The sequence below is a fragment of the Sus scrofa genome, chromosome 8 (genome assembly GCF_054392235.1).
Source record: "Sus scrofa isolate SSC_HxYL_T2T_F1_AM1 chromosome 8, Sscrofa_HxYL_maternal_Yorkshire_Landrace_v2.0, whole genome shotgun sequence".
In the NCBI taxonomy this organism is placed as follows: Eukaryota; Metazoa; Chordata; class Mammalia; order Artiodactyla; family Suidae; genus Sus; species Sus scrofa.
In genome coordinates, this window is record NC_139390.1 from 1,457,255 (window position 1) to 1,483,369 (window position 26,115).

General features: G+C 51.5%; 1 protein-coding gene and 1 long non-coding RNA gene across 8 annotated transcripts in view; both read left to right on the forward strand.

Annotated features, from left to right (window-relative positions):
- The window catches only part of FAM193A (family with sequence similarity 193 member A), a 136,354-nt gene that overhangs the window by 34,599 nt on the left and 75,640 nt on the right, over positions 1-26,115 (forward strand). For 6 of the 7 annotated variants that reach the window (XM_021100934.2, XM_084971281.1, XM_084971280.1 and 3 more), the window contains one exon: positions 16,513-16,758. The exons of the other annotated variant lie outside the window; for it this stretch is intronic. In XM_021100934.2, coding sequence (XP_020956593.2) covers positions 16,513-16,758 — 246 coding nt within the window. The remainder of the gene's footprint in view (positions 1-16,512; positions 16,759-26,115) is intronic. 7 annotated transcript variants of the gene reach the window in all.
- Positions 901-10,082, forward strand: LOC146400279 (uncharacterized). Its single transcript, XR_014812053.1, has 2 exons — positions 901-6,265; positions 8,417-10,082. It is a non-coding gene; the product is annotated as an uncharacterized LOC146400279 (long non-coding RNA).

Consider the following 26,115-nt stretch of genomic DNA (forward strand, 5'->3'; position numbering starts at 1 on the left):
GTGATAGCGTATGGTATTTGTCTTTCTGACTTAGTTCACTTAGTATGAGAGTCTCCAGTTCCATCCATGTTGCTGCAAATGGCATTCTTTTGTTCTTTTTTATGGCTAAGTAGTATTCTATTGTGTATATGTACCACATCTTCTTTTTTTTTTTTTGTCTTTTTTCTATTTCTTTGGGCTGCTCCTGCGGCATATGGAGGTTCCCAGGCTAGGGGTCGAATTGGAGCTGTAGCCACTGGCCTGCACCACAGCCACAGCTGTGCCAGATCCGAGCTGCGTCTGCAACCTACACCACAGCTCACGGCAACGCCGGATCCTTAACCCACTGAGCAAGGGCAGGGACCGAACCCGCAACCTCATGGTTCCTAGTCGGATTCGTTAACCACTGCGCCACGACGGGAACTCCTATGTACCACATCTTCTTAATCCATTCATCTGTCAGTGGACATTTGGGTTGTTTCCATGTCTTGGCTATTGTGAATAGTGCTGCAGTGAACATACAGGTGCACGTGTCTTTTTCAAGGAAAGTTTTGTCTGGATATGTGCCCAAGAGTGGGTTTGCTGGGTCATGTGGTAGTTCTATGTGTAGTTTTGTAAGGTGCCTCCATACTGTTCTCCATGCTGGTTGTACCAATTTACATTCCCACCAACAGTGTAGGAGGGTTAGATTTTTTTATGTGTTATAGTAAGTGATACCTAAAACAAAAAAAAACCAACCTTTATAAACTGTAAAGTCTTCTCACTTACCTTTTATATCCTTTTGGATATTCTGTCTGTGCAGCCATAGCATCTGCAAGTAATGGCACTTCTTTCCCCTTTGCTAATCGTTAGTCCTTTTATTTTCTTTTTCTCGTCTCACTGTACGGGATGGGATCTCTGTTGCAGTGCTGAATAGAAATAATGGTGGCGGGGGCCTTCGTCTCTTTGCTGACTGTGAAGGAAAACCTTCCGGTTTCATCTTTAAGTATGTTTAGTGTTAATAGGGTTTTTTTTTTTTTAAGATGGTCTTTAAGAAAGTTTCCTATGTCCCTAATTTGCCGGAATGCTTTTATTTTTTTAATTAATTAACTATTTTTATGGCCACCTCTGGGGTATGAAAGTTCCTGGGCCAGGGGTTGAATCAGAGCTGCTGCTGTGGTCTGCACACAAGCCACAGGCAACACTGAATCCGCACCGCATCTTGAGGCAATGCTGGATCCTTAACCCACTGAGTGAGGCCAGGGATCAAACCTGCGTCTTCACAGAGACAACTTCAGGTGCCCAATCCACTGAGCCACAGTGGGAACTCCCAGCATCTCTTTTATTAATACATCGATATTCAGTTTTATCAGAAGCTTTTTCTGCATCTGTTTTAATTACATGAGACTTGTGTTTTATTCTATAGTGTGAGAGAGTAATTAGAAAATCAGCTCAGTGTTTTACTTTGCAGTGTTTCTTTTTTTTGGTGGTGGTGGGGGGTGCTTTTTAGGGCTACACCTTCGGCATATGGAGGTTCCCAGGCTAGGGGTCGAATTGGAGCTGTAGCCGCTGGCCTACACCACAGCCACAACAACGCCAGATCCGAGCCACGTCTGCGACCTACACCACAGCTCATGGCAACGCCGGATCCTTAACCCACTGAGCAAGGCCAGGGATCGAACCCGCAACCTCATGGTTCCTAGTCGGCTTCGTTAACCACTGCGCCACGACAGGAACTCCTCACTTTGCATTCTTGAGTAAACCCATCTGGTCACAGTAATATCCTTCTCTGTATTTACTAGTTTTGGTTTGCTCATAAATTCATTTAGGATTTTTTTCATCTATTTTCACGAGTGAGAGTTACTTGGGATTTTCCTTTCTCTTTGTCAGATTTCTGTGTACAGATTTTGGTTAATTTTTAAAATTTTTTTAGTGTTTTTGTCTTTTAGGGCCACACCTGCAGCATATAGAGGTTCCCAGGCTGGGGGTCAAATCAGAGTTGTAGTGGTCGGCCTCCACCACAGCCACAGCAACAGCAACACAGTATCTGAGCCATGTCTGCGACCTACACTACAGCTCATGGCAACACCAGATCCTTAACCCACAGAGCGAGCCCAGGGATCGAACTCGTGTCCTCATGGATGGTAGTCAGGTTTGTTAACCCCTGAGCCATGACGGGAACTCCGATTTTGGTTAATTTTTAGTGTTGGTCTAAAATACATTTCTTTCATATTAAATTTTGGTATAAGGCTTCTAGGCTTGGACGTACATTTGTTTGGCATTTGTCTAATAATTATAGTATTGCTTCAGTTTCTAGTTATCTGTTTGGGTAAGTCATAGAAGAAATTCTTTGAGCACTTCATCAAACTCTTACCTAAAATTTGACCTAAAGATGTTGGTAACATCCTTACTATTATTTTAAGTGATTGTTTGATCTGTAACGGTGTCTTTTTCGTTTTGACTCTTTTGTGCTTTCTCTGTTAATGAGTATTACAAGCATCGGGCCATTTTATCGGTCTTTCCGAAAAAGCAGGGTTTGGCTTTGTTGATCTTCTCTGGCGTGTGCTTGGCTCTGCTGCCCTCTTGGGCTCAGCCTCCCTTACCTGGCAGGACGTCTATGTCCTGCTGAGGGAGCCTTAGGGCTCCTTCTTCCAAGAAGCTGCCTCTCCCGGGAAGCCCCCCTGGGGTGTCCCCCCCCCCCCGCCCCGGGGGGCGTCTGCAGCCAGCTTGAGTCCTTACCCTGAGACTTACTAGCTTGAACAGTCTTAGTGGCGACTACCGTCAACTTTTCGTTTTTAGCTGTTCTTCTACTATTTGTAAATGTTTGCTTGTGGCTCCCTTTCCTTCCGTGCCCAGTGCTGGATATTTTTCTCTTTCTTAGCATAAGAGACGACGGGAAGAGGAGAACATTGGCGTCCAAGCCCAGGACTGCCTGATAGAAATGGAATGTGCGCCACACGTGTGATCCTAAGATTTTCGGTAACTGTGTAATAAAAGTAAAAAGAGACACACATGATCCGTTTTATTAGTGCCTTTTCCTTGTCGCCCAGAGAGCCAGGATTACTTCAGCACGTAGTCGGCGTAAAAATTATTACTGCAATACTGCCGTCTTTTTTCATACTCTGTCTTTGACGTCTGGTGTGTATTTTATACTTGGGCACATCTCAGTTTGAACTTGTCACACTTAGGTGCTCAGTAGCCACATGTGGCCAGTGGCTCCCACGTTGGACCCGAACCTCTTGTCCTGTGTTAGTTTGGGGGTTAGCCGGAAGATGTCTAAAGCTGCTTTGAGTTTGCTTTTACACTCTCGAGGTATAATGTTTTCACGTGGGCGACGCAGTGACCTGGCACTCGCGTGCGTGTGAGACGATCACAGTAGTCTCATTGAGGCACTACCGCACCCCGTTACAGAATGTTTTTCCTTGCGACGAGAACTTTTTTTCTCTTTAAGGCCGCACCTGGGCATGTGGAGGTCCCCAGGCTGGGGGGCGAATGGCAGCTGCAGCCACCAGCCTCCGCCCCAGCCACATCAACTCGGGATCTGAGCTGCGTCTGCAGCCTACACTGCAGGTCACCGCAATGCCAGATCCTTCACCCGCTGAGCCAGGCCAGGGATCGAACGCGTGTCCTCGTGGGTGCTGGTGGGGTTCGTTTCCCCAGGCCACGGAGGGAGCTCTGCGAACTTCTACCATGTCCTCTCTCAGCCGCGTCACTAACCGGCTGCTGCGCTGGACGTCCCGTGCCCGTGGCCTGCCTGTGGTTTAACCGGCGGTGTGTGCCCTTCCCCCATTCTGCCCGTGCGCTCCTCCTACCTCTGGCAGCCACCCGTCTGGTCTCTGTGTGGACGAGCTTGACTCTGTTGGTATGTTTTAGATCCCACGTATGGGGGACATCAGACAGTCGTTGTCTTTCTCTGACCTAATGCCGTGTGGTGTCAGGCCCTCGGGGTCCAGCTTGTTGTCGTAAGTGGCGAGATGGCGTTCCTTCCCGTGGCCGAGGAGTATTCCACGGTGTGTGTTCACCCCGTCTTGATCCTTCATCCAGTGATGGGCGCCTAGGTTGCCGCGTGCCTTCGTGGCTGTTGTAATAATGATGCAGTGGACATGGGGATGCGTGTGTCTTTTTAAATTGTTAAATTTTTTTTGTAAAGTGTAGTTGATTTACACTGTTCCACCAACTTCTGCTGTACAGCAAAGTGACCCAGCCACACACACGTACGTTCTTTCTCTTGCGTTCTCGTCCGTCACAGCGCATCACGAGGGACTGGATGGAGTCCCCGTGCCGCACAGCAGGCCCCCATTGCTCACCCACTCTAATGGAATAGTTTGCGTCCACTAACCCCAAGCTCCCCGTCCCTCCCCCTTGGCAACCACAAGTCTGTTCTGTGTCTGAGTCTGTTTCTGTTTTGTAGATAGGTTCGTTTGTGCCGTATTTTATTTATTTTTATTTTTATGATTTTTACTTTTTTCCCATTATAGTTTGTTTACAGTGTTCTGTCAATTTTCTGCTTTACAGCGAGGTGAGCCAGTCACACATTCACATACACATTCTTTTTTCTCACATTATCCTCCATCATAAGTGACCGGATAGTTTCCAGTGCTACACAGCAGGATCTCGTTTGCTTATCCATTCCAAAGGCAATAATTTGCATCTATTAATACCCTAGATTCCCAGTCCATCCCTTCCCCTCCCCCCCTTGGCATGCGCACGTCTGCTCTCCAAGTCCATGAGTTTCTTTTCTGTGGAAAGGCTCATTTGTGCCACATATTAGACTCCAGATATAAGTGATACCATATGGTATTTGTCTTTCTCTGACTTAGTTCACTCAGGATGAGAGTCTCTATCTCTAGTTCCGTCCATGTTGCTGCAAATGGCATTATCTTGTTCTTTTTTATGGCTGAGTAGTATTCCATTGTGTACATATACCACATCTTCTTAATCCATTCATCTGTTGATGGACATTTGGGTTGTTTCCATGGCTTGGCTATTGCGAATAGGGCTGCAGTGAACATAGGGGCGCAGGTATCTTTTTGAATGAAAGTTTTGTCCAGATCTATGCTCAGGAGTGGGACTGTTGGATCCCAGTGGTAGTTCTGCATTTAGTTTCTGAGGTGCTTCCATACGGTTCTGCACAGTGGCTGTACCAGTTTCCATTCCCGCCAGCAGTGCAGGAGGGTTCCCGCTTCTCCACACCCCCTCCAGCATGTGTTATTTGTAGACTCACTAATGATGGCCGTTCTGACTGGTGTGAGTGAAGCCTACTTTTGAAAGCCCCAAAGAGAAACCGAAGCCCTGGCAGGAAAGAAAGGGGCAGGTTTTTGAGTTAGTGTTTTCATTTTCTTCAGATAAATACCCAGGAGTGGGATTGCTGGTCACACTTAGCCTCTGCTCCCTTGAGAGCTGCCAGGGAGGGAGGGAGAGTGCCTGCGGGGCAGGGAGCCCTGGCTGGGAGAGGCCCCGGTGCTGTCTTTCTCAGGGTTCTCAGAACCCCCAGAGGGTCTGGTGCCCGGAGGCTGTGGAAGAGAGAGTCTCGAGGAGACGGTGAGCCCCTGTCCCTCCGTCCACTGGCTGGAGTCCGGCGTGATGCTGGGGCGCTGGCGGGCAGGAGCCCTGCGGCAAGAGGGGTGCAGAGTGAGCATGGGCCTGACCTTCAGCACGGGGGCACCACGGGCCCCGAGACATGCATTCAGGTGGGAATTATACTCCACAGGCTGAAGACCAGGGTCAGAAAGAGTCTGGAATAGCTCGCTAGTAGTTTACATTGGTTACCTTTGGTTGGGTAATATTGTGGGTACCTTGAGTTAAATAAAATAATATTAATAAGAATTCTCCTGTGGGTTTTTTTTGGGGGGGATATTTAATAGACCTTATTTTTTTTATTTTTTTTGTCCTTTTTGTCTTTTTAGGGCTGAACCACGGGAAATGGAAGTTCCCAGTCTAGGGGTCGAATTGGAGCTGAAGCTGCCGGCCTACACCACAGCCACAGCAATGCCAGATCTGAGCCGTGTCTGGGACCTACACCACAGCTCACGGAAACGCCAGATCCCCGACCCACTAAGTGAGGCCAGGGCTCGAACCCGCATCCTCATGGATACTGGTCGGATTTGTTTCCACTGAGCCATGGCAGGAACTCCTTTGCTTGTTTGTTTATTGTCTTTTCAGGGCCGTACCCCTGGCTTATGTAGTTTCCCAGGCGAGGGGTCAGATCAGAGCTCTAGCTGACCACCTACACCACAGCCACAGCAACGCCGGATCCTTAACCCACAGAGCGAGACCAGGGACCGAACCTGCATCCTCATGGATACTAGTCAGATTCGTTTCTGCTGAGTCACAACAGGAACTCCCTATTTTTTTTTTTTTTTTTTTTTAATGGCAGTTTTAGGTTCCCAGAGAAATAGAGCAGGAAGTGTAGAAGGTTCCCTTGCAGCCTTACACATGCACAGCCTCCCACGTTGTCAGCCTCCCCGTGGCTTGTCACTGTCATCGCTCAAAGTCGTAATTTCCGTCGGGGTTCACTCTTCGTGTTATGCATTCTGTGGGTTTGGGCGAGTAGGTCATGCCGTGTCCATCATTACCGTGTCACTCTGAGTTGTGTCACTGCCCTTAAAATCCTCTGTGCTCTGCCCATGCACCCTCCCTACCCCAGCCCCAGCAACCCCAGATCTTCTTGCTGTCTCTGTGGTTTGCCTTTTCTCGAGGGTCATGTATAAGAATCAGCCCTACAGTATGTGGCCTTTTCACGCAGTAACGTGCATTAAACGTTGCTTTGTATCTGTTGACTAGAGGGGCCACGGTTTATCCATTCACCTTCCGAAGGAGAGTTTGGCTTCCAAGTTCTGACAACTATGAGTAATATTGTTACAAACATCTGTATGCAGGCTTTTTTCTGTTTTTCCTTTTCTCGTTGTAGGGCCACACCTGTGGTTTATGGAAGTTCCTGGAGCTAGGGGTCAAACCTGAGCTGCGGCTGCCAGCCTGCACCACAGCCACAGCAGTGCCAAATCTTAGCCACATCTGCAGCCTACACCATAGCTCACGGCAGCACCAGATTCTTAACCCACTGAGCAAGGCCAGGGGTATATCCATATCCTCGGTTCGACTGGGCGTGGGTGGATAGAAGGCGCCTCTGCTCGTGTGAGCAGAGCCATGCTGCTGACGTGGGGCTCACAGCTCTGTGAATGGCTGCCTTGGAATTGCATCCAGTTTTCAAATGCAGCAGGTCCATGTGGGATCTCTGCCTAGAGGCCTTTCCCAGCCTCTCCCCTCTGATGATTTCTGGAGATTGCTATAAAGACTGTTAAATCCGGAGCTCCTGGCCTAGCGCAGCAGGAACGAATCTGATTAGCATCCATGAGGACATAGGTTTGCTCCCTGGCCTCGCTCAGTGGGTTAAGGATCCAGAGCTGCTGTGAGCTGTGGTATAGGTCACAGATGCGGCTCGGATCTGGCGTTGCTGTGACCGTGGTGTGGGCCAGAGGCTACAGCTCCAATTCAACCCCAGCCTGGGAACCTCCATATACCACAGGTGCAGCCCTAAATAAATAAGTAAAAAATAGATAAAGACTGATAAATCCTACACAGAATGACCAGTTACTGCGATTGTCAGATATCTTCAGGTTTATAAGGGGTTGCACACTGAGAGGTTAGTCGAATTCTGATAACAGTTTTTCACTTGACTGCGTTAGTCCTAGTTTAAAGAGTGGTGAAAAGAAATGTAAGAAATACGTATTTCCAGAACTGCGAGTCTTTTAACTATGTGATATGCTGCTATTAATAAATTCCAGGTACGTTTCTCTTTTGCCACTTGGAGCTTGAATGCAGAGACCTGAAGTATTTTCTAACTCTTTGAATATGGGTGCATTGTTGAGCTGCCAGAAGACAGTACAGCCTGACTTGGGCTGAGGTTTTCTTAGCTATCTGTTTTCTTCCAGATAAGTAGGATCAAAACATAGAGTAATTACCTCATTTACTAGAATTAAACGTAACTACATCTGTGTAGGAAAACCACTTTAATAACAGTTATATGTATAAAGCATTTTACACAAGCATACCTCTGGCGCATAGCAAGTACTGCTGTACCTTCATTAATGCACGAAGCCCTGCGGTTTCCTTCCGTAGAACCACTGGTGGCGAAGAGAAGGCAAGCTCAGGACGTTAACTCACAATAGTAAGAAAAAATGGTTGCCGTTTTCTCTCTAGGTTGTCTTTGGTTTTTTTTTTTTTTGGTTTTTTTGGTTGGTTGATTTGTTTTTTTGCCATTTCTTGGGCCGCTCCTGCGGCATATGGAGGTTCCCAGGCCAGGGGTCGAATCGGAGCTGTAGCCGCCGGCCTACACCAGAGCCACAGCAACATGGGATCCGAGCCTCGTCTGTGACCCACACCACAGCTCACGGCAACGCCGGATCCTTAACCCACTGAGCAAGGCCAGGGATCGAACCCGCAACCTCATGGTTCCTAGTCGGATTCGTTAACCGCTGAGCCACGACGGGAACTCCATGTCTTTTTTTTTTAATGTGTAAACTGAAATGAAAAATTCCCAAGAAAACTCATTTTCACATTGGCTATAAATAGGATGCTATAATAATTTAATGATTGGAATCAATAAATATTTACTGAATGTTATTGAATTGCCAAGGAACAACTTTGAAATCTATAAATTGCTAAATATTTACTCTGTAAGATTGCATAAATTATGTATTACAAAGCATTAAATAGTTAAGGTAATTTTGTATCTAACTCATGATTTAATTCTGTCATCAATTTTTATGGTAAGCAGTTAGAAGGGAACTTAAGGTTGGTTGGTTTTTTTGTTTGTTTGTTTTTGTTTTTGTTTGTTTGTTTGTTTGTTTTTTGGCTTTTTAGAGCCACACCCATGGCATATGGAAGTTCCCAGGCTAGGGGTTGAATCGGAGCTACAGCCACCAGCCTACACCCCACCCACAGCAGTTGGGATCCAAGCCATGTCTGCAGCCTACACCACAGCTCACAGAAATGCCGGATCCCCAACCCACTGAGCGATGCCACAGAGCAAACCCGCATCCTCGTGGATACTAGTTGAATTCGTTTCTGCTGAGCCACACCGGGAACTCCCGGGAACTTAAGTATTAATATTAGTGGTTATTTCCCAAGCAGTGGCACTTGGCCACAGAACTTGCACGTGCTTCCGGAAGAGCGAGTTCAGGAAAGCAGCAGAAAGGATTGCCCGCACGTGGCGTCTTCTCCGACTCCAGCACAGGTAGCCGGTAAAAGACTGTGCGGGCAAGGAAGGAGAACTTGTAGTGGAGTAGGGAGACCAGGTGCGAGTTGCGGGCTCGGAAGAGTCGTCTCAGCTCCTCCCGAGAGTATTTAGTAGGTGTGTGCTGTATGCTGCCTGCGTCGTGGGACTTGATGTCTAATGATAAGATGGCCTCGGAAGGATAAGACTGTCTGCGTAGAGGTTTGCAGGAGTGGTGAGCTCTGTGCTGGCTCGTGTGCTCTGTGCTTGCTGAAGAGGGCTAGCGAGCACGTCGGGGAGAGCAGGAGTCACAGAAAGAGCATGATGCAGCACTGGGCGTTGAAAGGCTGCCTGACAGAACAGCCGCTTGGTAAAGGGGAGGAAAGCCGTGTTGCAGGAGGGAAGTGGCCTGTCTAAAGCCCCGTGGTTGAGTGGGGCAGGCAGGAGTTCCTGTGGGGTGCTAATGCAGAGGTTACCTGATCCCTAGCCTGGGCCCATGCTGCAGGGCCTCCAAAAATGGGAAAAACTAAAAAGAATTACGAAGAAACCCCCCCCCCCCCCGTCCAGTCACATCATAATTATTGTGCTGAAAGCAGTGATTCAGAGAAAGTTTAGGAGTTCCTGCTGTGGCTCAGTGGGTTAGGGATCCAATGTTGTCTCTTCGAGGATACAGGTGCAGTCGCTGGCCTTGGATTGGAACCTGGATCGGAACAAAAGGAAGACCCAGTGGGTCAAGGATCTGCTGTTGGCCGCAAGCTGCAGCATAGGCCGCGGGCGAGGCTTGGTCTAGTGTTGCTGTGGCTGTGTCATAGGCCTCAGCTGCAGCTCCAGTTTGACCCCGGGCCCGAGAACTTCCACGTGCTGCGGGTGTGGCTGTGAAAAAAAAAAAAAGGGAAAAGGAAAAAGAAAATTTAAATGCCATCAGAGAAAAAGGTACATTCTAGAACTACAGCAAGACTAACAGGCTTCTCACGGGAAACAGCATGAGCCAGAGGCAGGAGGACAGCTTTAAAGTAGTCAAAGGGCAAGAGCGTCACCTAGAGTTCGCCACCCACAAAACGGTCACGACAGTCCGCCAAGGCGGAGTGCGCGCCTCTGTCCACTGGACCACCCAGTTCAGAAAGGAAAGAGCCGAGGAGAATGGATCCTAAAGATGCTCAATTTTTTGGACTTCGCCTGTGGCGCAGCTGGGGCAGGATCTGGTGCTGTCACTGCTACGGTATGGGTTCGACCCCTGACCTGGGAGCTTCCACATGCCGCAGGTGCAGTCAAAATGAAAACAAAAACTTCAGGTTTTTGAAGCTAAAAAAGAGAACAAAAAAAAAGATCAATAGAAAAATGGAGGAGTTCCTGTCGTGGCGCAGTGGTTAACGAATCCGACTAGGAACCATGAGGTTGCGGGTTCGGTCCCTGGCCTTGCTCGGTGGGTTAAGGATCCAGCGTTGCAGTGAGCTGTGGTGTAGGTCTCGGATCGGGCGTTGCTGTGGCTCTGGCGTAGGTCGCTGGCTATGGCTCCGATTGGACTCCTGGCCTGGGAACCTCCGTATGTCACAGGAGCAGCCCTAGAAATGGCAGAAAGCCAAAAAAAAAAAAAAAAAAATAGTAAGACAGATTTAATAAACCCAATCGTATTAGTTATCATATTTGATATAAATACTAAATACCCCTTAAAAGCTCGCGAGACTGGAGCAAAAGGGAGATACAGCTGTGTGCTTTCTGCAGGTGACTGGCTTTAGGTGTAAAGACTCAAGTGGGCCAAGAGTTAGATCAGAGAGCAAGTCGCGTTGCTTACTGAAAAGAGAGCTCGAGTGGCTCTGTTGGCATCAAGACAGATCCGTCCCGGAGCAGAAAGCGTGAGCAGGTACAGAAGGTCATGTCACTGATGCAGGAGCCGGTGCATCCAGAGGATGCGCCGTCCGAGGTGCTCTCATACCTGAGAGCAGAGCTTCACGGTGCGGGGAGGACACACTGATGGAGCTTCAGGGGAAACAGGAATTCGTCCTTCTGTTTGGAAACTGTAGTGTTTCTCTCAGTAACTGACAGGAAAATTAAATAGAAAGTCAGCGAGGCTACCGAAGACTTGAACAACCCCACAGACACTTGCCCAGCACTTTACCCACCGACAGCAACGTAGGTGCACATCCATTTAAACTAATGTGGACATTTCCTAAGGCCTGATCCTGGGCCACAAAAGAGTATTAATAGGAGTTCCTGCCGTGGCACAGCGGGTTACGGACCCCGAGTTGCTGTGGCTGTGGTGCAGGCCGGCAGCTGCTCTGAGTGGGCCCCTAGCCTGGGAGCTTCCGTATGCTGCAGGTGCGGCCCTAAAAAGAGAAAAAATAAAAATCAGCAACAGGGATGTCCGTGGTAGCTCAGTGGGTTAAGGATCTGGCATTGTCATTTCTGTGGTGTGGGTTCAATCCCTGGCCCAGAACTTTTGCATGCCTTGTGCAAGCCCCCCCCCCCAAAAAAAAAAAAACAGGAGTTCCTGCCGTGGCACAGGGAGTTAAGGATCTGACTGAGGTGGCTTGGGTTGCTGTGGAGGTGTGGGTTGGATCCCTGGCCTGGTGCAGTGTGTTAAAGGGTCCAGTATTACATAGCTGCTACTCGAATTCGAGTCCTAGCCTGGGAACTCCATGTGCCTCGGGTGCGGCCCTTAAATAAATAAATAAATAAATAAATAACAGAAAGATACGAGAAATCTACAAGTATTTGGGAACTAAACCACCTTTTTTTAGGGCTGCACCTACTGCATATGGAAGTTTCCAGGCTAGGAGTCCAATTGGAGCTGCAGCTGCAGGCCTGCACCACAGCTCTTGGCAATGCCAGGTCCATAACCCACTGGGCAAGGCCAGGGATCAACCCAGTTGCACATGTTCAAATCTGGCATGGCTGTGGCTGTGGTGTAGGATATGAGTCAGGTTCGTTTCTACTGTTCCACAATGGGGACTTTTTTTTTTTTGGTCTTTTGTCTTTTTAGGGCTGCACCCTTGGCATATGGAGGTTCACAGGTTGAATCAGAGCTACAGCCGCCGGCCTACACCACAGCCGCAGCAACACGGGATCCGAGCCTTGTCTGTGACCCACACCACAGCTCACAGCAACGCCGGATCCTTAACGCACTAAGCGAGGCCAGGGATGGAACCCGCAACCTCATGGTTCTTAGGTTCATTAACCGCTGAGCCACGACGGGAGCTCCCCACAGTGGGAACTCTTAAACCTCACTTTGAACAGTCCCTAAGTCAAAGATCAAGAGGGAAATGGGAAAACTAGAAAAGCCATTAACTGATGAGAATGAAAATATAACATGTCAAAATTCGAAAAATTCAGCAAAGCGATGCTGAATAGAGAACTTGGAGCATTAACCACCTCTCTGCAAGGAAAGGGCTCAGTGGGGTCCCGTTGTGGCCGAGCAGAAACGAACTGGACGAGGGTCCATGAGGATACGGGTTCGATCCCTGGCCTTGCTCAGTGGGTGGAGGATCCGGCGTTGTCGTGACCTGTGCCGCAGACTGCAGATGTTCGGATCTGGCGTGGCTGTGGCTGTGGTGTAGGCCAGCAACTGCAGCTCCAGGTCGACCCACAGCCCCTGGGAACCTCCACATGCCAAGGGGGCAGCCCTAAAAGGGGGTGGAGGAGCTGCTCAGTGACCTACACCTCCACCTTCAGGAAGTAGAAAATTAGGAGTTCCCACTGTGGTACAATGCAGTCAGCGGCATCTCTGCAGCGACGGGACTCAGGTTTGATCCCCAGCCCAACAGGGTTAAAGGATCATTGTTGCCTTGGCCATGGCGTGGGTCGCAGCGTAGCTCATGTCCTCCCTGGCCTGGGAACTCCATATGCCACAGGGGGTCCGAAAAGAACGAAAGTAGGAAATTAAAAGCCGGTTATACCCTGAGTAACCCAAAGAAATGAAATAATAACATAAAAGCAAAAGTAAGTGAAACAGAGCATTTTTAAATATGGAAACTCCCTGAAACCAAAAGCTGATTTTTTTTTTTTTTTTTTTTTTAAGAATAATAAAATTGAGTTTTCCCGTCTTGGTGCGTCAGGATGAATCCAACTAGGAACCGTGAGGTTGTGGGTTCGATCTCTGGCCTCGCTCAGTGGGTTGGGAGCTGGCATTGCTGTGGCTGTGGTGTAGGCTGGCAGCTGTAGCTCCAATTGGACCCCTAGCCTCGGAACCTCCACATGCCACATGTGCAGCCCTAAAAAGAGATTTAAAAAAAAGAAAAAAAGCAGAAGAGCAGTTTTATGCTGTGTGATACTGTTTACGGACCATTCTAGAAGTTGCATAATGATCTGTAGAGACGGAGTTCAGTCCACTGGTGACCTGTGAGTGGGGTGGGCTTGGAGGGAGAGGAAGCAGAATGAGGGGGACAGAGGGACTCCAGGAGCTTGGGGGTTGGGTCAGACGGATCCTCGTCTCAGCGTCGTCGTGGCTGCGTGCTGCCTCCTCCTTGTCCTGCCTCGGTGGTGCCTGGCGCCCCAGGGGAGCTACGTGTGTTCCCGACCTCGAATCACAGGAGGGTAACCAGGTGGCTCGCCTGACCTTTAGTCCACAGGGGTCATGTGAGCTTCGTCGGAAGAGCCATGTCCAGTTGAGTCACCTCCCTGCACGGGCGTGTTGGCCACGGCCGAGAAGGTCTGGTCCTGGCTCTGCATGCAGTCTGCATGGATGGTCTGGTCCAGCCCTGTGGCCTCACACACCCTGGGCACCTGTGACCCCTACCTCCGGTCCCTGGAGCCTGGTCTGCCTCCCCTCTCCCTCCCCGGGCCCCCTCGGCCCCCTTGGCGACTTCCTTCTTCATTGCCCCGGAGGGGCCCTCCCTGGCTTGGGATGCCCCCTGGTTCTGCTGGGCTCCCTGGTCTGATGTCCCTCTGAGCCTCCACGGTGTCCGCTGTTCCTGCCCAGCCGTCCGAGCTGTGAGGACGTGGGGCACGGGTGTGTCTCCGAGCCGTCGCGCATGCTCAGGGCGGCACCTGCGACCAGTCCTTGGCTCCTCTCCTGTCCCCACGCCTGGCGCCTGGCACCTGGCTGTTCTCGCGGCTCCTCCCTCCTGAGCCACAGGTGGCTTCGCCCCCGTCTCCTGGTCCCCTTCCTTTCTCCTCTCGCATCTCTCCTCCTGCCGTTGCCCTGCTCGGCCTGGCTCCCTGCTCCCTGGTCCTTGGTCTCCTACTCGGGCCCCCGTGCCGGTAGCAGAGGGGCTCCGCCAGCCCCCGACTTCACCCCTCTCCTCCGGGAGGCCGCTGAGGGCCTCGGGCTGCAGGGCATGGATCCCAGCCCAGCCCCTGCGCCTTGCTCTGCTTTGCCCCTGCGCTGCACGCTTACCTCGTCCTTGGGTCTGGCGAGGGCGTTTCCCCGGAGGACGGGGGTGGCTGCTTTACTCACCGCGGGGCGTCCAGTGCCTTGGCCCGTGGTGGGCTCCCCATAAACACGGGACGGACAGACAGACGCGTGACGGCCGCGTGGGCGCTCTCACGTTCTGGCTCGCGAGGGTGTGACGGCCGCTTGGAGACCCTTGTGACGCTGGAGCCCATCACGGCCTGCTCTGGGGAAGCAGGTGGCCCAGAGGGATCGGAGGCGGTGGCTCATCTGTCAGTGATGGGCCTTTGGGCCGGTTGGGACCGAGGGAGACAGCTCCTCCTGTGGAGGACCGTCCTCTGCCTTTGCCCCAGACGTCAGTGGCTGCTGACGGGGGTTGGTTAATCCGGGACCTGCAGGTGTGACAGGTGTAGGCAGTTTTGGTTGTTGGTTTAGGGGCGCAGGTAAGAACATGCTTGCAAGTCCTTTGCATCTAAGTGGTGCTGTCAGTCGTTCTTTTCATCACTCATTTGTGCATTTATTCCTTCAGCCCGCTTGTTTAAGAACCTAATATCTGGTCATCCCGGGCCTTGGAAACCGAGCCTGGGGCCCACGAGAGCATCTGTCGGCTGTGGCACCAGTCATGTAAATGCAGTGTGTAGTCCAGGTGACAGGCACAGCCCGGGCCTCTGTGAACAAGGGTGCAGCAAGACTGGGAGAGCCGTGGCCTGAGGGGGAGCCAGGTTGCTGGCCAGGCAGGGCTGGAGAGGCCTCTGGGCGACCTTCTAGCCGGAAACCACCTTGGCGTGGGTCTGCTTGGCCTCCCACCTGACGTGTACCCGTAGGCACACTCCAGATGGCGAGAGGGGTCTGGGGGTCCTGACAGCATCCCGTGGTGCTCTGCCTGGCACCTTGGCGGGTTCCGCTGCCCTGGGAAGGCTGTGCCCGGCTTCCCTGCTCACCTGCTGCCCAGGTGTGCCTCTCCTCAGGATCTCCAGGACGGTTCCTCTAAGGTGCAGGAAGCCCTTCTTAGGCTCGTGCTGATGTGGAGTAAAATCTAGGCCCTGCTCGCTCACTTGTGACTTTGGGCCTGGAAGCCTGGGAGCCTGTTTGTGTGTTTTTCAGGCTAATTTTACTTTCCTGGTAGGTGGTTGATGACCCTTTAGAGAGGATCTAGGCTGGTGCTCTTGCCTCTTCCTCCTGCCTCTGAGGCTTCCGCCCCAGCCTCACCCTGCAGTTTAGGACACACTTCAAAAGGCGGACGTGGAAATTGCCGCTGCCGTTACTTCAGCGTAATTGTTGCTGGGGCTGGAAGGGTGGCTGTGTCTTGGATGTGCGGCTGCTGTCGGGCTCCTGGAGGTTATCTTGACTCAGACGTGGACAGCCCACTGCAGGCGGTTTGGACCTGCAGAGTACTTACGCCAGAATCGCTGCCTCAGACCTGAGCCCTGTGTGCAGCCATCTCCAGAAAACTGCTTTGAACTTCGTTGATAGTTTAAAAAAACAAAAACAAAACTGTCCCGGTGCCTTCTCAGTCTGAGAATCGGGACCTACGATTTTCAGCACGTGGGGAAAACATAGGAGTCTAGGTGAAGGGGTCACTGGACAGATTTCTGACTCCTATTAAATGTCTTTTAGGCTCAGTGGTTTCTATGAGGTTGCAGGTTCGATCCCTGGCCTCGCTCAGTGGGTTAAGGATCCGGTGTTGGTCGCAGACGCGGCTTGGATCCCGAGTTGCTGTGGCTCTGGTGTAGGCCGGCGGCTACGGCTCCGATTCCACCCCTAGTCCCTGGGAACCTCCGCATGCCTTGGATTCGGCCCTGAAAAGGAAAAAAAAGTTTTTTATGGTATGACGCTTTTCTTTGAAGTATGTATTACAGGTTTCTAGAGCACTAGGTGCAGTTGTATTCAGCAGATGCCCTGTTTGATGTTTCCCTCTGTAAGCGTGCGTGTGTTACCACCCCAGGACTGTATGTAATGTTTTTAGTGGTCTTGGCTTTGCGGATCATGTCTTGAATTTTTTTCTCTGTTCCAGACTCCTTTTAATTTTGGCATGAATCATAGAGCACCACCCTACCCTGCTGGGGATTACTGTCTCCTGTGCAGAAGCGAGCGTAAAGACGCCTCGTTCTTAGACGGCGGAGTAAAGACGGCGAGCAGGCCGGCCCTGTCCGTGGCGCCCAAGGGCAACAGCGTGCTGCGCCTGCCGCTGTGGGTGTGCCCGGACTGCCGGCGGGCCGTGGAGAAGGAGGAGCGGCACGGCGGCCTCGACCCGCCAGCGGTGAGTGCCCGGGCGTGCAGGAGAGCCGCTGCGCGCCAGCTGGGCCCTGGGATGGTTGCCTGGGTCTGCCTTCTGGGAGGAGCGGCCTCTGGTGCCACCCCCTGGTCCCCGGCTCCACCCTCTGGGCCTTTGCCCAGTCGTCCTGGCCGCACCCGTGGTGGGTAGGAAGGGACCTGCCTCCTTGGTCAGGACACTGAGCCAGCAAGCTTAGGGGCCCAAAGGGCGGGTTTTGGCTTTTTTAGTCTTGTCTCAGAATGTCTTTCTTTTGTTTTTGATGTTCTCTTTTGGCCTCCCTGAGGCACTGGAGGTCCCTGGCCAGGAATCAGACCTGAGCCGCAGTTGCAACCTATGCTGCAGCAGCAGCAGCAGCACTGGATCCTTTTGACCCACGGTGCCAGCCTGGCATGGAACCTCTCCAGACGCTGCAGAGACGCTGCCAATCCCTTTGCGCCACAGTGGGAATTCCTGGTGTCAGGATTTCTTTGGTTATGCTGTTTGCTGAACATCGAGGAGACGTTTTGTGTGTTTAGTTCTGAACAATTGTGTGTTCTGGTAACTTACTGGAAATTCTTTCCCAGATGCAATTCTCAAGTTGGGCCCCATCTTCCCACCCCCACCCCCACCCCTTTTTTCCTTTTTCCCCCTTTTTTTTTTTTTAATTTTTGTGGCTGCACCTGCAGCACGTGAAAGTGGCCGGGGGAGATCCAAGCTGATTTGTGACCCACACTGGAGTTGTGGCAACACTGGATCTTTGAACCCACTGCACCGAGTCAGGGATCGAACGCATGCTTCTGCTGCCACAGAGACAAGGCCAGGTCCTAAACCCACTGGGCTGCCGAGGGAATTCCCCACCCCCTTTTCTCTTGATTTTTATGCCTTAACTGAACGAGGAGAGCTGCTTGAGACTGTCAGGATCTCCTGCCAGACCTTGTCTTCGCTCTTCGTGGGCCTAGTTCTGAAACGGCTCTTGAACCTGTGTTTTGAGGTCTGGGAGGACTTGGCTTTTGCAGCATTTAAGGCCCCACCTTCTCAGGCTCTTCTGTTCCTTTAATTCCACTTTCAAGCAGCTGGTGGTTTTTCTGAGCTGCTGTCTTCTCTCCTGATACCTCTTTGCCTGTGGCCCCGACAGCACCGTCCCCACCACGTTCTGTGCCCTGAGCTTAGTGCCCCTAAACGTTGCTCTTCTTGGCACAACTCTCCCTGCCCTTCAGGGTCCCACCTGTTCCCTTGCTGCCCACCACCAAGTCAGTGGTCTCTGCTTTAGGGTTCCTCAGCGGCAGCCCCCCAGCTCACGTGCCACCTTCTGTAGTCGTGCTTTAGTGGTTGTCTCGGAACCTCGTTGTTTATCGAGATAGGAGTTGATTTCTGCCTCTTCCCACACGCCCCCCTTGTCTGCTGTTTTCTTCCTTAATGCTGCTTCCTGATATACTGTGTATTTTATTTATTCATCTCGTTCGTCTTTTTCCTTCGCTGGAATGTGCATTCCAAGAGGACAGCTATCTTTGTGTATTTTCTTACCAAGAGTGGTGCCTAACCTTGTAAATTTTAGGTACCCAAACTATTTGAATTAATGAATAAGTGAATGAATGAACAAAGAATCGAATAGATCTGGTGTCCCTTCATTAAGAATTAAAAAGCTGGCACAGTCACTTATGATGGAACGTGATGGAGGATAATGTGAGAAAAAGAAGGTGTGTGTATGACGGGGTCACCTTGCTGTACAGTAGAAAATTGACAGGACACTGTAAACCAGCTGTAATGGAAAAAATAAAAATAAAGATGGCACAGTCAGTGTTCAGTTTGTTCACCCTCAGATCTTTGTACCTGTATCATTTTGCTGTTTTGCCTTTGTTTCCGTCCTGTGTCCACTTAAAGTACTTGGTGCTTTTTCCCTTTTGTAAGCGGGAGGCCGTCGAGTGTTCCCGATGCTGGTTGTGCCCCATCCACTCCCCGTCAGCACCCAAGTCTCCCCCCTGGCGCACACGTCCTCTTTGCTTCCGAAGCTTTGCTGTCTCCTCTTGTCACCTCCGGTCCTGCTCTTGTGTTTTGGCCTGACCGTGCCTTGGGCGGGGGGGGGTTGCTGTTGTTTCTCCTGGTTTTAGAGGCAGCTGAAAATGCCTCGATTTCCCCTAATCAGTCCTGCCATGAAGGCAGCTCGATTCCTGACGCCCGGTCTGTCCCGGATAACAGAGGACCAGTGAGGCTTCCTGGCTCATCAGAAAATGGGACCCCAGGGCCACAGAGCTGTCCCGCTGTCCTCGGTGTGTATGTAGATTTAAGTCTTCCGTTGTGTCCAACAGTTGGCTCTTTGTTCACGCTGCTTAAAAATCTCCAGCCTTTCTAAACACACGGCTGTAATTTACATCTAGTGGAGTCCCCTGTTTAAAGTGTGTGCGTTTTTGACGAGTGTATTCAGTTGTGTAGCCACCACTACTGAAGAACAGCTCAGATGGAACCCCCAGAGTCCCTTTGTTCACCGCAGTGAGCGGCCCTTGCCCTCCTCCTGGCCCCTCGGGACCACCGAGGGGGTTCCTGTCCCACCGAGGGGGATTTGCTTTTTCTGGAGTGTCGCGTCGACTTCCTTGACTTGGCGCAGTGCTTTGAGAGCCATGTAGCCGTTGTTTGTTCCTTTTTATTGCTGAATAACTTGTAGACGTTAACCACAGTGGGTTGTCCCCTCGCCACCTGGGGACGTTTCTGTTGTTTCTGGACGTGGACGGTGCTGTGATCAGCTGTGTGGCCTCTGTGTACAGGTCTCTGCGTGGACGCCCTTCTCACAGGTTGCTGGAGTGGTTTACTCACTTTTGCTCAGGAAGGCTCACTGAGGTCTTTCAGGGCCTCGTAGATGAGCTGTGTTCCTGCCCTCCTCTTCTCTGGAAGTCTTGATGCTGTTGCTCCCCGGTTTGACAGCGCGGATGGAGACCGAGGGGCCACGGTGGGTGCGTCCACTCAGCACAGCACCTCTCTGCACCTGCAGGTCGGTCAGTCTGCTGCTCGCTGGGACTGGCCGGGCTTTGTGCTTTTTCTTTTTGGCCACACTCATGGCATGTGGAAGTTCCTGGGCCAGAGATCAAACCCAGGCTTCTGCAGTGATACCAGATCCTTAACTCACTGAGCCACCAGGGAACTCCTGGCCTGGCTTTGTTCTTTGTCCCACGGACTCATCCCTCTGGTGGCTGCTGCTCCCTGGGGTTAGTGTAGGCCAGGGGAGCAGTCTCCATGCTCTGCCCCCTCAGTGGTGGTGGCAGAGCCTCCTGCCCTGACGCTTTCTCTGTCTCTTGGGCAGCCCCGTGCCAGGGTTTGGTGGCTCTTGCCTGGTGGTCCTGCCTCTGCTGCATGGCAGCCAGCCTCTGCCTGTATCAGGAGGGGCCTTGGGGGTGGTCGGTGCTTGTGTCCCTGTGGGTCCTAGGCCTTTCCTCCAGGGCGGAGGGCTTGGACCCTCCCCTCAGTGGACCAGGCCTGGACGCCAGGTGCCCACACCAAGCACCGGAGGCTTCTGCTTGCTCCGAGAGAAGCGCTGGGCCAGGCACATCCCTCTGGCCGCTCTCAGCCTTTCCGAACCCGTTGAAGTTGAGCTGTTTTCTCTGACCTGCTCTTAGGGCCGCCTGCCTTCCTCCGCCAGGGTGAGCCCACGCACGCGTGCCTGCCGGGCAGGCTCCTAGCCCTTGTCCAGGCCGTCTGGTCCTTTGAGCTCTCTGCTGGGTGCAGTTGCAAGTGTGTAGGTTGTCCCGCTGGTTTGCACCGTCAGGGTCAGGGCTGTGTGTCACCGTAAGCGGACCTGGCGCTGAATTGCTCTCCAGTGGATAAGCTTTCGGTCATCAGAAGTCATGGTAGGGTGACTCCTGAAGCCCTGCCTCCCAGCTCTGCTCCGGGGCCCTCGTTGTGCCCCGACACCTGGGAAGTCTGTTTCCAACCCTCAGCGGGACTCTGTCTGTCTGCGCCACTGGCCTGAGTGTTTCCCGTCGCCAGTTCTTGGACCTCCATCCCTCCCGCCCCACTCCGGTCCCTCTGACCTCCCTGTGCGGCCTCTCTCTTGCAGAGCCTCTGGCTCCCTGGCCTGGGCCCTGGTTCGGTGCTGCCCCCTCCTGGCAGAAGGTGAGCGGGGAGCAGGAGCACCCGCCAGGGTCCAGCGGGTGGCTCCGGCTTCCTCACTGTCCCCAGACAGCCCTCAGCCCTCCGCCCTGCTTCACGGGGCGCCTCGCAGGTGCCCGTCCCTCTCCGCCCTCCCAGGCGTGGCTCCGGCTCCCTCTCCCCATCTCTCCTCCCCACGCGCGGGGCGGGGCGCCGCCGCCCCCCAGCTCGCCCTTCACAGCCTTGCGTGCCTCTGGGCGGATCTTGAACGTGCCAGCCGGTTTCCCTAGTGGAGAAGGTGTTTGCCGATTCTCTTCCGGTCCGTCGTGGTAAGTGGTCTTCTTGGGACTGGTCTCTTTTCACGTCCTCCCATCCCTGTAGACACAGCTCTTCCGTCCTCACAGTTGGGCTGCGGCTTTCTTTTTTTCCCACCAGTCTTGCATGAAGTCTGTCAGTTTTGTCTTTCCGAAGAAGACTCTTTAAAGCTGCTGTCCTTTGATGTTGTCTGTTTCATTATCACTGCTGTTGTGCGGGGGGTACCTGGTGACTTCAGGCCGCGGGACAGTCGAGCGCAGTTTTAGGGGCACGCGAGAACGTGCCGAGTCAGCCTCCCTCGAGCTGGCCTCGCCACCGCCCTCTCTTCCCCGCGGCCCCGTTCCCGGCAGGTGCTGGTTTCTTCCTGCACTGGGGCTCTGCTCTGTGTATTGAGAGGTGGTGATGGCAGGCAGACCTCTGTCAGTAAGCTGAGACGTGCGATTCTCCCACTTTCTGCTTCTTGGGAGAGGAGGCCCGTGCCTTGGCGAGGGGCGGTGCCTGTCAGGGTGGGGGGCTTCCCATTTTCTAGGCCTCTTCTGAGGGCTGCCAGCGCATGTCTGGGAGCCTGAGCTTGGCGCCAATGGCCTTGGGGGGCTGCATTGCTGTGCTGTCTCACCTGGAGTCCTGGTGGCAGCCTGGGGAAGCGTGGGAGACAGCCCCGATCCGAGCTACAGATGCCAGGTGGCCTGGGGGCCGCCAGCGCTTCACCATGCAGCCAGTCTGATTTTTTTCTTCTTTCTCTCTGGTTATTACTCTCCTGCCCTTATTTGTTGAGTTCTCATCCATCAGTTTTCACTATTCTGTGCCGATGTGTGCTGGAAGCCTCTAACTACTGCTCTAGATTTTGAAAGTTAGTTGTCTTGGCTCCATTTTCAGTGTTACGCAGTTTTGATTAGTTCTGTTTTCAGCCGTGAGTGGTGTAGAACATATGTCTCTTGGGTTATCTTTAATTGTGTTGTCTTTTAATGCTGTTTTAGTTGGAGATCATGGCTTGTGTTACGGTGGTTCTTTATCAGTCCCCTATACTAATGCGTGCGCAGGCTTTTCTAGGTGTTCCCTGCGTGCTTGAAGGTGTTTCCTCGGCATTTCGGTAGAAGACTCTGTGCGCGCCCGTCAGGTTCACCCCTTTGTTGTGTCTTAAATCCTTTCGCGTGATTAATTTTTGCGGCTTAATCGATCAGCTCTCCTGCTGTGCGTGTGTGTGTCCTTTTATCCTTATGGATATTTCCGTCTTTGCTTTGTGTGTCTTACAGCCGTGCTGGGTGACTACGAGTTAAAACGACTGGGTCTCTGTGCTGGTGCTCACTCTGTGCTGGAGCCCCTGCGGTAGCTCTTTCTCGGGGCTTTCTGGTTGCTGTGCGTCTGAGCAGGAGCTCTTCCTCCCACCCCCTCCCTGCTCGCATCTCACAGCCTCCGATGCTGTCGTGTCGCGCATGGGTGCTGTGTCTTGTCAGTGGTCTTTGCAGTCAGCATCAGCTTGAGAGGCGACTTCTTATTTTATTGTCGTTTTTTCCTTGAGGTGAAGCTGATTTCCTCTGAGTCGAGGTGTGTGTGGGCAATGTGGTGACTTTGAGTTTTGAAGATTGGGGTCCGTGTGTGCTTATGAAATACCGGCTGTACTCCCTGTGCTGTGCAGTGTCTCCATGTTGCTCCTGTGTTTTACACAGAGTAGTTTGTGTCTTTTAAGCCACTTCCCCATCTGGCCCCTCCTCCCGTCCTTCTCGTCACTGATAATTGCTAGTTTGTTCTCTGTGTCTGTGAGTCTGTTTCTCTTTTGTTATATTCACTAGTTTTATTTATTTGTTTTTTGGCCACGCCCATGGCGTGCAGAAGTTCTGTGGCCAGGGATCGAACCTGAGCCACAGCAGTGACAGAGCCCGATCCATAACCCACGTGGCCACCAGGGAACTCCTGTTATATTTTTTAGATTCCGCATGTGAGTGATAACATACAGTATTTGTCTTTCTGTCTGATTTGTTTCCCTAAGCATAATCGTTTCCAGGCCCGGCCATGTTGTTGCAGGTGGTAAAATGCCTTTCTTTTCGTCACTGGGTAGTGTTCTGCGTGTGTGCGCGTGTGCGTGCGTGTGCATGTGTGCGCTCTGCGTCTTGTTTATTCCGTCACCTGCCAGTGGCCACTTCAGTTGATTCCGTATCTTGGCTCTTGTTAATGGTGCTGCTGGGAAGATTGGGGTGCATGTGTCTCTTCAAGTTAGTGTTTGCATTTTCTTTGGATGCCTACCCAGGAGTTGATTGCTGATCATATGGCAGTTCTATTTTTAACTTTTTAAGGTTTTTATTATTATTATAGTTGATTTACAATGTTCTGTCAATTTCTGCTGTACAGCAAAGGGACCCAGTCACACACACACGCATTGTTTTACTCACATTATCCTGTGTGATGTTTCATCACAAGTGATTAGAATATATATAGTTCCCTGTGCTATGCAGCAGGATCTCATTGTTTATCTGGTAGTTCTTTTTTCTTTTTTTTTTTTTTTTTGGTCTTTTTGCCATTTCTTGGGCCGCTCCTGTGGCATATGGAGGTTCCCAGGCTAGGGGTCGAATCGGAGCTGTAGTCACCAGCCTACGCCAGAGCCACAGCAACGCCAGATCCAAGCCACCTCTGCGACCTACGCCACAGATCACGGCCACAGTGGACCCTTAACCCACTGAGCAAGGCCAGGGATTGAACCCGCAACCTCCTGGTTCCTAGTCGGATTTGTTAACCACTGCGCCACGACGGGAACTCCCAGTGGTAGTTCTAGTTTTAGTTTTTTGAGGACCCTCCACACTGCTTTCCATAGTGGCTGCACCAGTTTCCAGTCCCACGTGCAGGGCACAGGTGTCTCTTTCCTCCACACCCGCCCCAGCATTTGTTGTTTGTGGTCTTTTTGATGAGGGCCGTTCTGACAGGTCAGAGGTGACAGCTCATTGTGGTTTTGATTTGCATTTGAGAAGCTGCTTCTTAACGGTGAGACTGACCCTTGCACTTACTCCCATTGCTCATCTGTGGGGTTTATTTCTGCCACCGTGCAGGGCACAAGTCGAGCATCCCCTTAGCCCAGGCCCGCCCGCCCCCACGCCTCTCGCAGCCTCTCTCCAGAGCCTCTCTCCAGAGCTCGCAGTCCGTCCTGCTCTGCCCCTGAGCACTGTTGTGGTTGCTCTCCTCGCGTTTTGAATTTTGTGCAGGTACCCGCAGTGCACGTTATTTCGTGTCTGACTTTGCTGAGGGTTGTGTTTAAGACCGTAGATGTGGTCCCTTTGCCTGTGAGCACGCGCTGCGCCTCAGTTGTTTCCCGGTGTCACGAGTGATACTCTGGGGGCACACGTCCTGCTCTCTGTTGTGTATACAGGTAGGAAAAGGACTTGAGTCAGAGGGTGGAGGGCAGTAGCATATTTTCAAATGAAAACTGACGGCTTTCCGAAACAAAAATTACTTAGTGAGTGCTGTAGCACTGGTTTGCAAATCTTCTTAACATCTGGGTTCTCCTGTCTACTTCCGTGTTTGTGCATTGTGATGGATTCTTTTTTTTCTGACTTTAGGGCCGCACCTGTGGCATATGGAGGTTCCCAGGCTAAGGGTTGAATCTGAGCTGCAGCCTCCAGCCTGCACCACAGCCACAGCAATACCAGATCCAAGCCACGTCTGCAGCCGACACCACAGCTCACAGCAATACCGGATCCTTAACCCACTGGGCGAGGCCGGGATACAACCCACATCCTCATGGATACTAGTTGGGTTCACTACCACTGAGCCACAGCGGTAACTCTTGATAGACTATCTTGCTTGAAGCTGCATGAAGAAAATATTTTAATGCCTTTTCAGATAACTGTGAATATTCTTCTTTGATACCACACCAAATCATGAGAGTTAATAGTTACTTTAATAGCGCAATGTAGAATCTGAAATGATATCAGTGCATTTTTCCAGCACCATGAAGCTGAAGCCCGTTGTCTGTCTTGCGCTGAGTGGCTCTCTTACGCGCCTGATTTTGCAGCACCACACGGCCGTCACTCGTGAAACAGCGGTTTACCATGCGAGGGAGAGCTTCAGGACAGTGACGCCTTTAATGGTTTTCTAAGTCTCATTCGTTACCGTCACCGCCCGTCTCCCCCGAAAGCTCTCTGAATGTGGATAAGCTTTCGAGCCCATACCGATGGCTCTGAGTTTTCCAAACTTCTAGTTTTTGCTTGAAAGCTGAGAGTTTACAGTGGCCACAAATAGTGTCAGCTGTTTCCCTTGAACGGACAAACTTATTTCATTTATTTTTGAGAAAATGTCGGATAGTTTCCAAGTCTGAATAAGCATAGATTTGTCTGTCAAGCATCTTTTCAAGTAAAATTGATGTTTTATGGACCAAGTAGCTCATTCTGCCCCCAGTGCACAGTGCCTTTCTTAGGACCCTACAGAAGCGCCTTGCACCTGCTTGCTGTTCAGCACGCCGACTCCTCAGAAGACATGCTTGCGGGTAGAGATTTAACACCGTTCAGGATTTTATAGCATCAGAGGACTTTTTTTTTTTTGCTTTTTAGGGCCATATCTACGGTAAATGGAAGTTCCCAGGTGGGGGTTGAATTGGAGCTACAGTTGCCAGCCTGTACCATGGCCACAACAATGCCAGATCGAGCCATGTCTGTGACCTACACCACAGCTCACAGCAACACTGGATCCTTAACCCTCTGAGCAAGGCCAGGGATCAAACCCGCATCCTCATGGATACTAGTTGGGTTCATAATCCACTGAGCCACAATGAGAACTCCCTTCACTGACCTTTTTGTAAACTAAGTGTGTGGTGGTGAACACAGTGGCTACTAGTCTGCTTTGCTCTGTATTTTGGAGTCAGCGTAGCTTTGGAACAGACATATTCAGAGAGGAAGCCCTCTTAGCGTGTACTCATCAAAATGTCTTGGCCATTCTTGGTTCTTTAAATTTTTGTTTAATTGACTCTCATCAGTTCCTATCCCCCTG